This window comes from Pongo pygmaeus, chromosome 5 (assembly GCF_028885625.2).
Source record: "Pongo pygmaeus isolate AG05252 chromosome 5, NHGRI_mPonPyg2-v2.0_pri, whole genome shotgun sequence".
NCBI classification, from domain to species: domain Eukaryota; kingdom Metazoa; phylum Chordata; class Mammalia; order Primates; family Hominidae; genus Pongo; species Pongo pygmaeus.
The window spans coordinates 24,914,743-24,928,836 of NC_072378.2; the positions used below are offsets into that span (position 1 = coordinate 24,914,743).

The following is a 14,094-nucleotide window of genomic DNA, read 5'->3' on the forward strand; positions in this document are numbered from 1 at the left end:
GAGGTGGATATACACCAAGGTCATCTTTAGCATTTCATCCCTATTGAAGCATTGTTATAATGCAAACATGCCCGAGAGGAAGGACACTTTAAGTTGTGATCACCCATTTAAGTCTTGGAATATGTGGTTTTGGTAAGGGGTAAACCTATGGTTTGATAGTTAACCTTCAAGACCCTCGATACGAATAAAAGAGGGAAATGGCAGGAGTTCAAGGCTGTAGTGAGCTATGATTGCACTACCTGGGTGGTGCATGTCCAGCCTGGGTAACAAAGTAGGATCCCATCATTAAAATCCAAAACAAACCTTAGAGAGAGAGAAATGGGCAGGGGAAAATAGAGAGGAGTCTTGTGCTGAAGTTCATCTACTTTATAATTTTAACAAGGGCTGGCCCTGGAGGTCAGAAACCAGTTGATGGTGTCTATGCAAAATGCTGAGTCATAATTCATTTAGTTAGATTATGTTGGTGGAAATATTTGTCTCCCTCATTTCGGGAACACAAATATTGTAACCATGTGTGTAAATATATCTGAAAATATCAATTCACTTGTTCCATGAACAGATGACTAGGTAATTGTTAGGTGCCAAGCTAACATGCTAGGTGATAGGGCAAACCTGTCTATGTTAACTTCGGAGATGATACCTGACCCTGTTAATTTTGGGATTACTGAATAGGTTGCTCACTTTATTTATGTATTTATTTATTTATTTTTTGAGACGGCGTTCTTGCTCTTGTCACCCAGGCTGGAGTGCAATGGCACGATCTCAGCTCACTGCAACCTCTGCCTCCTGAGTTCAAGCAATTCTCCTGCCTCAGCCTCCCGAGTAGCTGGGACTACAGGTGCCCACCACCACGCCCAGCTAATTTTTTGTATTTTTAGTAGAGACGGAGTTTCACCATATTGGCCAGGCTGGTCTCGAAGTCCTGGCCTCAGGTGATCCACCCGCCTCGGCTTCCCAAAGTGTTGGGATTATAGGCGTGAGCCACCGCGCCGGGCCTATTTATTTATTGTTAAATGCCTGTTGAGTCATAAGGTTGCTCACTTTAGTTTGAGTGGTTGCCTAAGAATTGGTGGCTGCTCAGATTCATAACAACTCCAGGAAGCAAACAGAAGGCACATTATAAAGCAAGAAGCCCCTGTCACCATGCAGAGGCCACCAGCATCTCCTCTGACCAGTCCTGGATAATTAAAGAAGCAACCACATCTGAATGCAACAGTATAGTTGGAGGACAGTGGATTTCCTACTTGTCTAGGTGTGGGGAAAAGCATAAAATAATGAACTAACACACACAACTTTTATTTTGTTTCAATAGCTATGATCCTTGAAGTAAGGTTCCGGGTTTACAGTGAACACCAGCTCTCACAGAGGCATTTTTGTGTTGCTTTGGTGCTTTGCATCTAGTTTTAAGAACTTAATGTAATAACTTTGGCTATTCTATATAAGAAAATATGGAAAGGGTTCAGGCTTTGGGAGTCAAACATTTCTAGGTAGTAATCCAAATTCTGTTACTTAACTAGTCCTAGCCAAGTTTAACTCCTTGGAGGCTCAGTTTCCTAATCCATAAAGTGGGATCAGAGCATCCACCTTGTTAGAGATAAGACAGCTAAGTGATGCCGCACGGTGCCTGGTGTTTAGGAAGTACACAGTACTTGACAGGTATTATTTCTTGTTTTTCTGACTACTGGAAACTCTTCAAGGGTAAGGACTACTTTTCCTTTATTTCTACAGTGTCCACAAAACCCTCCATATAATACCAGGGACACAGTAGTCACATAATGAAGGTTTAGTCATGAAATATGAATTTGAGGGAATAAACATGAGAGCTGAATCGGAATAACAAGAGAACATTTAGCCTGTGGCTAATGCCCTAAAAGTAAAAGATGCATATAGAATAGCCAAAGGAAGGCTATGTCTTACCTGTTGTTATTTATTTTTTATTTTTTTATTTTTTGAGATGGAGTCTCACTCTATCACCCAGCTGGGGTCCAGTGGCGCAATCTCGGCTCACTGCAGCCTCCACCTCCTGGGTTCAAGTGATTCTCCTGCCTCAGCCTCCTGAGTAGCTGGGATTACAAGCATGTGCCACCAGGCCTGGCTAATTTTTGTATTTTCAGTAGGGACAGGGTTTCTCCATGTTGGCCAGGCTGGTCTCAAACTCCTGACCTCAGGTGATCCACCCACCTCAGCCAACCTATCTATCTATTTATTTATTTATTTAATTTTTTTCTCTTCTTTTTTTTTGGGGGGGGGGTGGAGGGGTTACAGGTGTGAGCCACCACACCCAGCCCCCTGTTGCCATTTTTAAGGGCACATTTAGAACACTGGCCCCTCACTGTGACTAAAGAGTATCACAGACCTGCTCCCCATAAACTGCACACTCAGATGCGTATATATCCTGCTACCAGCATGTTCACGATTCTTTAATTTTCCTTCTCTCTTTTTGGTAGGAGGTGAGAGTGGTCAGCCCACAGAACAGCTTTTTGAGCTAATTCCACTGAAAGATCATAACTGTGTAGCAAAGAACTACATAGAGTTCACCCTTTTGGACCGAAATGGCATTAGAATGGATTATTTTCTTGTGAGTACACAAACGTTCCATTACATATTAGCTTAGGCAGTGCCTTAGACAAGTTAAACAAACGGAGTTCAACATGGGACCTTTTCAAGGACAAGGAGAGGCCATGTTTAACTTTCTCGAGCTGATCTGCATTTTGATGAGAGTTAGTTTTTAGAATGACAGTATAAATTGTAAAGGGCTCCCAGGGGACCAATTCCACTTGTATGAGCCAACGTACTTAAACTACAGATTCCTGTTCCATCTGGATGGCTACTGAATTAAAGCTGAGAGAGAGATAAATTACCTCTTCCCTGGAAATAAGAGTGATGGCTTTTAAAATTAAAAATATTCCAGCTGTTTCAGCCAATAGTTAGATTACTTGACCCCAAACTGCTCATAAGACATGCCTGTATGCACACACATATACACACACATATGTTCACCATAATATTTTTAGAGTTGGACACTACACAAATGCCCACCAATACACAGTAAGAAAATAAATTCTAGGATATTCATACACGGACATGCCATTCATCCATAAATATAATGAAGTAGATCAATATGTTCTATCAAGGAAAGAAAATAACCATGATATATTACATTTAAAAATCCATTATGAAACAGGATAGTGTGAGCTCATTTTTAAAATTATGTATGTTAGCATATATATAGATACAATCTGAAAGAAGAGGCAGTATGCTATTAATAGTTTTCTCTGGGGGCTGGACTTAAGGGGTACTTATCTATATTTCTTTAGTTTTGATTGCTTTATGGAGCACATATTATTAATAAGTAGAAAAAAATTATTTTTATAAAAGAATAAATGCTAAAATATTAGTAGTAAATGATAGGAAATTAAACCAGCTTCTGGCTTGATGGCCATGGTTTAGTGTCTTACCTTTTCCCTGAAATGCTGATTTTTGGAGGCTGCTGCCAAGTAAAGCGTCACAGCCTCACTAACTTCATTGTCCTCTCTGGTTAATAGCAGAGCCAGAGTCCTGAGTACTTCCTGCTGAGCCAGGAGGTTGCTGGGAGCAAGGTCACTCATGGTTTGTAGCAGTTTTTCATTTCTTAGTGATTGCAGAGTCTGAACCATGGAAACTGGAGGGTAAGAAGGAAGGAGATTTCATGTTCTGACATGCTAAAGTAATCAGCTCATTACAAATATAAATAGAACTCAAGTACATAAGAAAGAATAGTATAGTAACTCCAACACATATGAAAAATTAGCATCTGATAAAGGTGGTATTTCAGATTGGTGAGAAAAGGACAGACTATGCAAAGAACTACATTACAGTGATGGGCAAAACACATGGGAAAAAGTGAAGGTGGGTTTCTATCTCATAATGGCTACAAAAATAACTTACAGATGAATTAGCCCAATGTAAAAATATACAGAAGAAAATACAAGTAGACATTTTTTACAATCTTCCTAATATATGTATGGCAGACTCAATTGCTCCTCTTTTAGTCAAAACTGTCTGGCAAAACCCCAACCCTGGGTGAACTCAGTGCAGAAACCAAGTCTGCACTGAGGCAACTGGGCCCCAATGGAGCAACCTATCTATCTATTTATTTATATATTTAATTTTTTTTCTCTTCTTTTTTTTTTTTTTTTTTTTTTTAGACAGAGTCTCGTTCTTGTTGTCCAGGCTGGAGTGCAAATGGTGTGATCTCGGTTCACTGCAACCTCTGCCTCCTAGGTTCAAGTGATTCTCCTGCCTCAGCCTCCCAAATAGCTGGGATTATAGGCACATGCCACCACGCCCAGCTAATTGTTGTATTTTTAGTAGAGATGGAGTTTCACCATGTTGGCCAGGCTGGTCTCAAACTCCTGACCTCAAGTGATCCACCCGCCTTGGACTCCCAAAGTGCTAGGATTACAGGTGTGAGCCACCTTGCCTGGTCAGAGCAACCCATTTTGTTGGTTGGAATAGGAAGACAATATATTAAAAAATAAGGTTTTGAGTCCCATTTGGACAAATTAACCATGTTCCATGAATAAAGAGTATACTCTACTCCCTAACCAGAAATCCAGCATGATCAACCATTAGTCATAAAAACACTGGGATGAGAATGTGTCTGGTCAGTACAGATGGAAAAATAAAAGCCAAAATTCATGCTCCATGAATAAAGCAATATTCTCTACACGGTAGACAAATTTGTGATTTATTTAGATTTTTTTGCTTAATTTCCTATTTTCCTTGCTGTGAATGCTCTATCAATTTCACTGCTTTGTAAATAAACACCCTAGTAAAAAGCCTGAAGGAAGCATTATGGATTATAACATCTAAATTAACAAGTCACAGAAAATAGCCTAAATGCCCAACAATATAATCAAATACATTAGTATACATTCATACGCAAAACTATTAATATAATAACTAATATAATCTAATACAAATGCTTTCAAAGAATAACACAGAACATAATATCAAATAAAAAGCAGGATCAATACTCTATAAGGCATAATTACAATTTGGAATGTAAAACCCACGTACATTCAACTGAAAAATACATTCAATTTAAAAAGTAGGAGGAGAGATTGAAATTTCTTTTTTTATACTTCTCTGTTTACATTTTTTGTTTAAATAATGAAGGCTTTTCCCTTTTATAATGAAAGAAAAAAGACACTTAAAATGTTAAAGGTTTTTTTCATTGTCATTCCCCATTGCTGTTAGTAAATGAGTAGGCCTTCTTGGGGACCGTGTAATAAGAGCCTAGAGATGTAAATTGCCACTGATGCAAACTGAGTAATATAAACATTTTCTCAGAAAATGGATTTAGATTGGGACAAATTTAGTATCAATAAATGAAGATTATAATATTATAAAATAAGACTTTGTGGTCCTAAAACAAGGTCTTTCTGCCCATGCTTTCTCTCCCTGGTCCTCTGTGCTGGCGTCTGCCTTGTAAGGGGTTATGCACAGACTCTCTCCCATGCTCCGTGCTGGTACAGTGCTGGGTGACACTATGATGCCACCCAATGTGCTGACTGTGTTGTTGCAGGATTTGATGCTCTGGAGAGAGAAGGGGTAAGCCTGGGCTTGCGCCAGACATGTTGCTGCTGCCTGGTGCCGTGCCAGACTCACCTAGCTCCAAAGAACACACCTCCTTCCTCCTGTCCCTTTTAACCTGCATTGTCAAGGCTCTGTGGATTTATAAAGTACAAACCTGGGAACCAGAAACCAGCCCCTCACTACCTGGCTCCACTCCCAAAGTGGAGTTTTCACTTGATTTAGATTGTTATTTTATTTCCAGCCTCTGAAGGGCCATGTGGAATGGCAAGAACCAGCTTAATTGCTGCACGCCTGCACTGGCAGCTGTTCTCCGTGTTCCCTGGACATGTAGCCCTGGAGTTAGTTTTCCACCTTTTCCTCCTTTCCCTTCCCACCATGTTACCTACCTGCCTTCTTTGAAACCCCATTTCTTCCTATTATTAATGAAAGCCTCACCAAAAAGGGCAATATAAAATAGTATTGCCTGTAGGATTGATCTGACTAATGGCAAATACATTACTGAAGGAAATAAATTACAGTGAAAGCTTAAATCATTTACCAGCTTCCTGTAAATGGTACCTCTCTGCCAGATGGTTGAGTTGCTCCTAGTGAATCCCTGGTTCATTAACAAGGGGCTCACTAATGTTAAAAGTCCAAAAGTCACTTAAAAGGCAAATTGCACCTCTACTGTGGACTTGAAAAATAAAAGGCCATCATTGCCAAAAGCCATGATTTAAAAGACCAGCGATAATGCCAAATTGAGCCACCACTACAATATGACAAAAGAACATGTCCCACCTTGCCTGGCCAGCTGGCTCAGGTAACTCTCTAGGTCACTGACGCCGTGGCTGGTGAAGTAACTGTAATACTGGAAAACAGTGACGACTTCCGAGGACAGGCTGGAGGAAAGCAGAGGCTCAGCCCGGTCCAGAATTTGGGACACCAGGGTTCGAAACACTATTCGGAAGGGAAAGACACAGAGCAGCTTTAGATATATGACCATTCATTCATTCATTCTTTCATTCAATAATTTTTATTTTTATTTTAGAGACAGGGTCTCACTTTGTTGCCCAGGTTGGTCTCAGACTCCTGGGCTCAAGCAGTCCTCCTGCCTCAGCTTCCCAAGTAGATGGAGTTGCAGGCATGAGCCATCACACCTGGCTCAATAAGTTGTTTATCTTTTATCGTGGTTGAAGATAGAGTGAAGTAGTAAAGTAAGCAGCTGGATGGTTTTTGCACCTGTGCACACCTGTGTAACTGCCATTTAGATCAAGATATGGAAGATGGCCCTAATTCCATAAGGTTTTCTTGTGCCCCTTCCCAGTCTATAGCTACCCTTCCCTTCCCTTATATATGAAATATATAATGAATAAATATTATATATGTGTGTGTAGGAGAGAGATAAAAAGGAGGAGGAAGAGACAAGTGAGAGAGGAAAAGAGAAGGAAGGAAGGAAAGAAGGAAGGAAGAATGAAGGGAAGAGAAAGGAAGGGAAGGGCACAAATAGGCAACTAACAATCTGACTTCTATCAACATAAATTAGTTTCACCTGTTCTTGAACTTCATGTAAATGGAATTATATAGTATGTACTTTTGGTGTCTTGTTCCTTTTACACAACAAAGTATCTGTGAGATTCATTCAAATTATTGATTATAGCAACAATGTATTCTTTTTAAAAATTGCTGGCCCAGGGCCAGACACGGTGGCTCACACCTGTAATCTCAGCACTTCGGGAGGCTGAGGCAGGTGAATCACCTGAGGTCAGGAGTTCAAGACCAGCCTGGCAACATGGCGAAACCCTGTTTCTACTAAAAATATAAAAATTAGCTGGTCATGGTGGCGTGTGCCTGTAATCACAGCTACTGCGGGGGTGCTGAGGCAGGAGGATCGCTTGAACCCAGGAGGCGAAGGTTGCAGTGAGCTGAGATCGCACCATTGCACTCCGGCCTGGGCAACGGAGTGAGACTCCATCTCAAAATAAATAAATTAATTAATTAAAAAAAAATTGCTGGCCCAGTGTAGTGGCTCACAACTGTAATTCTGGCACTTTGGGAGGCCAAGGGAGGATCGCTTGAGCCCAGGAGTTCAAGACCAGCCTGGGCAAGAGAGTGAAACCCCCTCTCTACTAAAAGTACAAAAATTGGCCAGGCGTGTTGGCATCTACCTATAGTCCCAGTACAAAAGGGCAAGAGGCAGGAGAATCTCCTGAGCCCAGGAGATTGAGGCTGTAGTGAGCTGTTAAAACACCACTGCATTCCCCCTGGGTGACAGGGTGAGACCTTGTCTGTATTTTGTTTTTAAAAATTGCTGTGTAATACTCTATGCTATGAGAATATTACAATTTATCCATTCTCTTGTGGGCATTTAGGTTGTTTCCAATTTTTGACTCTTGTGAGTAAAGCTGGTAGGAACCTTCATATAAATGTCCTTTCTTGTGAACATAGCACTTATTTGTCTTTACATATTTAGCAGTGAATGTGCTGGATCCAAGGGTAGGGGGTATACTGAGCTTTAGTAGAAACTGCCAAACAGTTTTTCCAAAGTGATCATACCATTTGACACTCTCATACTGGTGAAATTGTAATGAAAGAAGTATACACATAGAAATAACAATACATACGAATGTAGTAGCTTTATTATTGAGATGGAGTCTCACTCTGTCACCTAGGCTGGAATGCAGTGGCGTGATCTCAGCTCACTGCAACCTCTGCCTCCCAGGTTGAAGCGATTCTCCTGCCTCAGTCTCCCAAGTAGCTGGGATTACAGGCATGGGCTATCATGCCCGGCTAATTTTTGTATTTTTAGTAGAGATGGAGTTTCGTCATGTTGGCCAGGCTGGTCTCGAACTCCTGACCTCAGGTGATCCACCTGTCTCAGTCTCCCAAAGTGCTGGGATTACTGACGTGAGCCACTGCACCTGGCCAAAATGTAGTAGCTTTAAATGTCACTGCTGATATTCTGAATTAAAACAGTTCAACACTTTCTTTTCTTAAATCTGAGTAGATGATGTTTTCCCTGGACAGTACACTTCTTTTTTCAGGGATGGCCTTTTGTGTGTTTCCCATCCGCAGGCAAGTGGTAGGAGGACCCCCCCCCCCCCGACCCCCACCCCAATGCCCACTCTCACACTGAAGGACAGAAATTCTCTCTCTACTGCGCCTCGTACCTGGGTCTGCAAGTCCTGGATATTCTTTGTTGACAGTTCTGGCAAAGCTGGTCTCCAGCTGCTTAATCACTCTGTCTGCTGGGCTGTGGTAGACGCCAACAGGGCTGCAGCACTTGGTCCAGAATGACAGCAAAGACAGCTTTTTGTGAAATTCTGGTATGGCTGGAAAAGAAGAGCAACCCCCCATCTCATAACACATTTTATTTTATTTTATTTTATTTTGAGACAGAGTCTTGCTTTGTTACCCAGGCTGGAGTGCAATGGCATGATCTCAGCTCACTGCAACTTCCGCCTCCTGGGTTCAAGTGATTCTCTTGCCTGAGCTTCCCAAGTAGCTGGGATTACAAGCATGCACCACCACACCTGGCTAATTTTTGTATTTTTAGTAGAGATGAGGTATTACCATGTTGGTCAGGCTGGTCTCGAACTCTTGTCCTCAAGCAAACCACCCACCTCGGCCTCCCAAAGTGCTGGGATTATAGGCGTGAGCCACCGCGCCTGGCCATAACATATTTTAAATGAAGCAGATGAAGACGTGTTGGGGAAAGGGTGTGTGTGTGTGTGTTGGGGGGGGTCTTTAGGGACCTTTTTTCTCCCCATAAGACTGTGGTTAGTTTTCAGATGGAACTAGCAGACTCCTGTGTGGTTGGCAGATGGCCCGAAGGGTAAAGAAGTTATGACGAGGAACTCATCCTGCTTGGGGAGCAAAGAAAATAGAGCAAAAACAAGTTTGTTTGCTGTGAGTGATAGGAAACACAGGAGCTCTACCCTTGGGAGGCATTCCAAACTTGTCATTTCCTATAACTCCACAGCAGAAATCATGCAGGATCAAGGACTCAAACTGGAGGAGAGTTTCCTGAAGGGGATGGGAGGTAGCAGTAGGTGGCTGGAGGAAATTTTTACCCTGCCCAGGTGATTCCCTGACTGAAGTGACTGAACAGCATGGTACCAGGTGGCACGGGAACAATGTTTCACTTGAATATGTCATGATCATGAGGAGGGGGCTGGGAGAGGAGAGGACACAAATCACTCACAGCCTGAATGTCCTGCCCCTCTTCATGCCCCTCAGAGACCGGCCAAGGTCACCTACTTCTAGTGGGAATGGATGTGGGAGACAGAAATGTACAGGGAGAAGATATAGGAAGTTTTAGGCTTAATCAGAGATTACCTGGAAGACCCTGTTTCTGCTGAATATCTGATACGAAAAAAGACATAAATTTTGGTTTCTATAAAAGTGCCCCATAGCCAGATCACACAAATTCAAAGGCATCTTTCCCAGGTCAAATTCTTCATCTAAAACTCTTAGAAGCAGGAACTCTCCTGGAGGCATTTGCATCCATGTATTTGTACCTTTCCCCAGCAGGGTCTGGCAGGATCTTCCAATTGATAGTCACTATAGGAGTTGTCTTAGCCACCTCCAGGGTGCAAGAGCATCCTATAGTCATCTGTCCCTAAAGGGAACCGCACCAGCAGAAAGTCTGTGAAACTCTGCCTGTGAAGTGGATGCTGTTTTTGTTTCTGTGTCTGACTTCTGGAGGTGGAGGCCCTCTGGAAAAAACTGTGTGTCTGCTGCTTTGACTCAGAAAGCTGAAATGTGACATTAATGAGCCCAATTTGTTTGAGACCTTTCTCAATCCTGTGACCTAAGAATGCTTTTCTGTTTTTCCAACAAAACAATGAACATGCATAGGGAGTGGACTGGGCTAGTGGTGTCATCATTTACGTGAATAGCGGTGTAACTGGCAGATACTTACCTTCCACAACAGAACTGATATTTCCTATGTTCTCATCACTGACAGCTGCGAGTTTTTCCATCACTTGGATCTGCCTAGAAAGCTTCTCTAAGAGACTTCTTGCCACAAATGGGGTTTTGCTTGAGAAAACAATTTGCTGGTAAAACAAACAAAACCACTGTTTCAATTATGTTGTTTTCAGTAGAGTTTTCTCTACCCAGCCTCATCCTTCCTGAATGTGGTGATGATACCAAATAAACTCATGCAATGTTTTTCTTCCAGCTTGATAATGATCCTCATTCCATGCCAGTTACAACATCTGATGAAATCAGGCATGTTTTTGTTGCTTTGCATTTCTTCATGTGTGCATCAATTCTAGAACTTTCTCAGTAGTAGGTCTACAAGGTTATTATAAAGCTGCCTTCCCTTTTATGTACTGTGAATCTGATCTTCCCCTTTGAAACGTGAGGGGCAGTTTAGGCTGTATCTTGGTGTATAAGCAGAAATAGATTTGTCTTACAAATGCAGTAATTTTTCACAGCATGGTTTTATTTGTGTGTGTGTTCAAGCTGAAAGTTAAGATCAGGTTAAATAATAATGATAATTACAATCAGAGCTGTCTCTTGATAACAAATGAGTGCTTACTATGTGCCAGGCACTGGTCTGAGTTCTGTATAAGTGTTAGCTTATGTTATTTCTCATAACAACCCAATGAGGCAGGTCTTATTGATATCCCCATTTTACTGATGAGAAAATTGAGGCACAGAGAGGTTAAGTAACCCACCCAAGGTCACATAAGTTGTAAGTGGGTTCATTTGTGTGCAGTTCACAAGAATGAGAAGGCCTAAGAGAGGAAGGAATATAAGTCACCTGCTGCCCAATGGTTTTACTCCTTTCTGTGTCTCTCAGAGACCTGTCTCGATCATCTGGTAGGCATAGATGCAGAACACAGACCTGTACTACTATGCTGAATTGTTTAAAGTATTGGGACTCTAAAACAAATAGGATTTTCAAACCCAGCACTTTGGGAGGCTGAGGCAGGCAGATCACAAGGTCAGGAGATTGAGACCATCCTGGTCAACATGGCGAAACCCCATCTCTGCTAAATATACAAAAATTAGTCGGGCGTGGTAGTGCAGACCTGTAGTCCAAGCTACTCAGGAGGCTGAGGCAGGAGAGTGACTTGAACCCTGGAGGCGGAGGCTGCAGTGAGCCAAGATTGTGCCACTGCACTCCAGCCTGGGTGACAGAGTGAGACTCTGTCTCAAAAAAAAAACAAAAAAAAAGTCTAGTGCAGCAATTATGTACTAACACCTTTCCTGTGAGTAAATACAATAGCAATGAACTGCTTTATTTTGAAAATAATTGTAGTGATTATGATTCTCAGAAAATGCACATCTTTATCTCTCTGTGATTATATAACTAACAAGTAAGCTCACACATGAATCAACGCAAGCGAGAAGGTAAGTTTCTAAATCTCATTCCTTCAATCTCCATCTTTGTATCCACCTCTTCTGTTTCTGTACCATTGCTCATCTCCACAGAAAGGATGAATTGTTATAATCACGGCCTTATTACCGAGAGAAACACTGCATTGATTGCTTGCACTAAAAGCATGCCAATTAGTCTTTGCGAGAAAACAGTCACTCCTTCATGGATAAGAATTCTCTTATGTCTCACAAAATAGCTATTTTTCTCTAAAAGAGAAACAAGTGGTTTGCTTGGCATAGTATCAGGCTCAGCAAGGACAAAGAGCTGTCTCATTCAAATGGTTGGTGAGTAGAAAACAGTTATACATAAATAAAAATCCCTGTCTGTTTTGATCAGAAAAAAAAATTGCACATTCTACCAGATTGGTTATCAGTCTCATGGTTTGTGAGACCTTTGTGGTTTTTGACCTCCAGAATCAACAGAAGAGTTCAGCTAAGTGTTGGCTAACCAAGTGGCAGGAGTTATAATTGCCAACCAGTCTCTCACAGCACATAGTTGTCTGAGGCTTCTCTGATGCTCTTCATCTATGGTGGAGAAGCATATTCTCCTACATCTCATCACATGTCTGTTACCAAGGAGGCAACACTGCCCCTCTGCTGGGCTCCCGAGAGATCCCTGGCTCCTCACCCTGACTCTTTTCTTCCAACAGGTTCTGTGCTCTTGGGTTACCATTCCTCCTCTTTCTGCACCCTTCCTGCTTGGCTGATCCCCTTGACACTTTTTCTTTTCTTTTCTTTTCTTTTTTTAATGAGGCCTTGGCCTCCGAAAGTGCTGGGTTTGAAAATCCTATTTGTTTTAGAGTCCAAATACTTTAGACGATTCAGCATGGTAGTACCGGTCTGCGTTCTGCATCTATGCCTACCAGGTGATCGAGACAGGTCTCTGAGAGACACAGAAAGGAGTAGAACCATTGTCACCCAGGCTGGAGTGCAGTGGTGCCATTACAGCTCACTGCAACCTCTGCCTCCCAGGCTCAAGCAATCCTCCCACCTTAGCCTCCTGAGTAGCTGGGACTATAGGCATGTGCCACCATGCCTGACTAATTTTTGTATCTTTTGTAGAGATGAGTTTCACTCTGTTTACCAGGCTGGTCTCAAACTCCTGGGCTCAAACAATCTTCCTGCTTTGGCCTCCCAAAGTGCTGGGACTATGGGCGTGAGCCACTGCGCCTAGTCTGGAACCATTTTATTAGCTTCTGTATTCTCTTCCTGTTCCACATACATCCAAGCAAGCTGGGAGAAGAATGATATTAGAAGAAAAGCAACCAGGCAAGGAGAAAGCTCTTAAGTAGATGCTTGAGGAAAAATGCTTTGTTCAAGACAGCTGAAACCCTTCCTGCAACAAAAGAATTTCAGAACATTTGCTCCACTGTTGAAAAACCTTAAGTGGTAAACAGCTTGAGATGAGAAGAAAAATCAGCTCTGTGGTGTCCCAGAATGAGAGCTAAATGGTGATGATGATGGCCTAGAGAATTATCTCTTAGCATTGCTAATAAGAATTACTTATTCAAGGTCCAGGAGACTGTGGTTAGATTCTTTAACACTTTCTTTTAGCTATCCAGGTGGTGAAAAACTAATTCATTTGGCATTCACGTTAATATATATTCAGTACTACTGGCTTTCAAACTCCATTGCAGATGGTAGAATACAAATGCCTTACCCCCACCCCCTTAATCACAATATTCTCAGGTACTACCAAATGAGTCAAAAGTGAGAGCTAACCATATTCCACCTACTACTGTGAAAGTCTGGAGAGTTAGGTTCGAAGATGAAAAACCCAAGGTTGTAGAGGGATGGGCAGGCCCATCAGAGTTTTTGACTTGGCTCAAACCACAGCAAGACTGTTCTCTTATTCCTGAATTCTCATTTCCCTGGCAACACTAAAAAATGAAAGCACACATCCTGGTATGTAAATCACCTGGTATCTCAAACACAAAGTCGTCGCTGATCCTACCTGCACGAGTTGGGTGCAGTACTGGAGGTGCCTGACGATGGTGATGTCCAGGCTCTCGTTGCCTGTGGTCAGTGGGAGAGGACTTCCTGCCACACTGGTCCCAACTCCTGTGTCTTCAGTGAGCGCTTCACTGAGATGCCCCCTGGCTTCTGGGTGAACCGACCTGTAACTATTGAAGGTGGGCAAAACAT

At 42.2% G+C, this 14,094-nt stretch overlaps 1 protein-coding gene across 7 annotated transcripts in view; it reads right to left on the reverse strand.

The window, feature by feature from the left end:
• The window catches only part of RIPOR2 (RHO family interacting cell polarization regulator 2), a 236,046-nt gene that overhangs the window by 12,904 nt on the left and 209,048 nt on the right, over positions 1-14,094 (reverse strand). For all 7 annotated transcript variants that reach the window (XM_054490714.2, XM_054490703.2, XM_063665880.1 and 4 more), the window contains 5 exons: positions 13,904-14,072; positions 10,481-10,616; positions 8,727-8,888; positions 6,358-6,516; positions 3,459-3,661 (listed from right to left, as the gene is read on the reverse strand). In XM_054490714.2, coding sequence (XP_054346689.2) covers positions 3,459-3,661; positions 6,358-6,516; positions 8,727-8,888; positions 10,481-10,616; positions 13,904-14,072 — 829 coding nt within the window. The remainder of the gene's footprint in view (positions 1-3,458; positions 3,662-6,357; positions 6,517-8,726; positions 8,889-10,480; positions 10,617-13,903; positions 14,073-14,094) is intronic.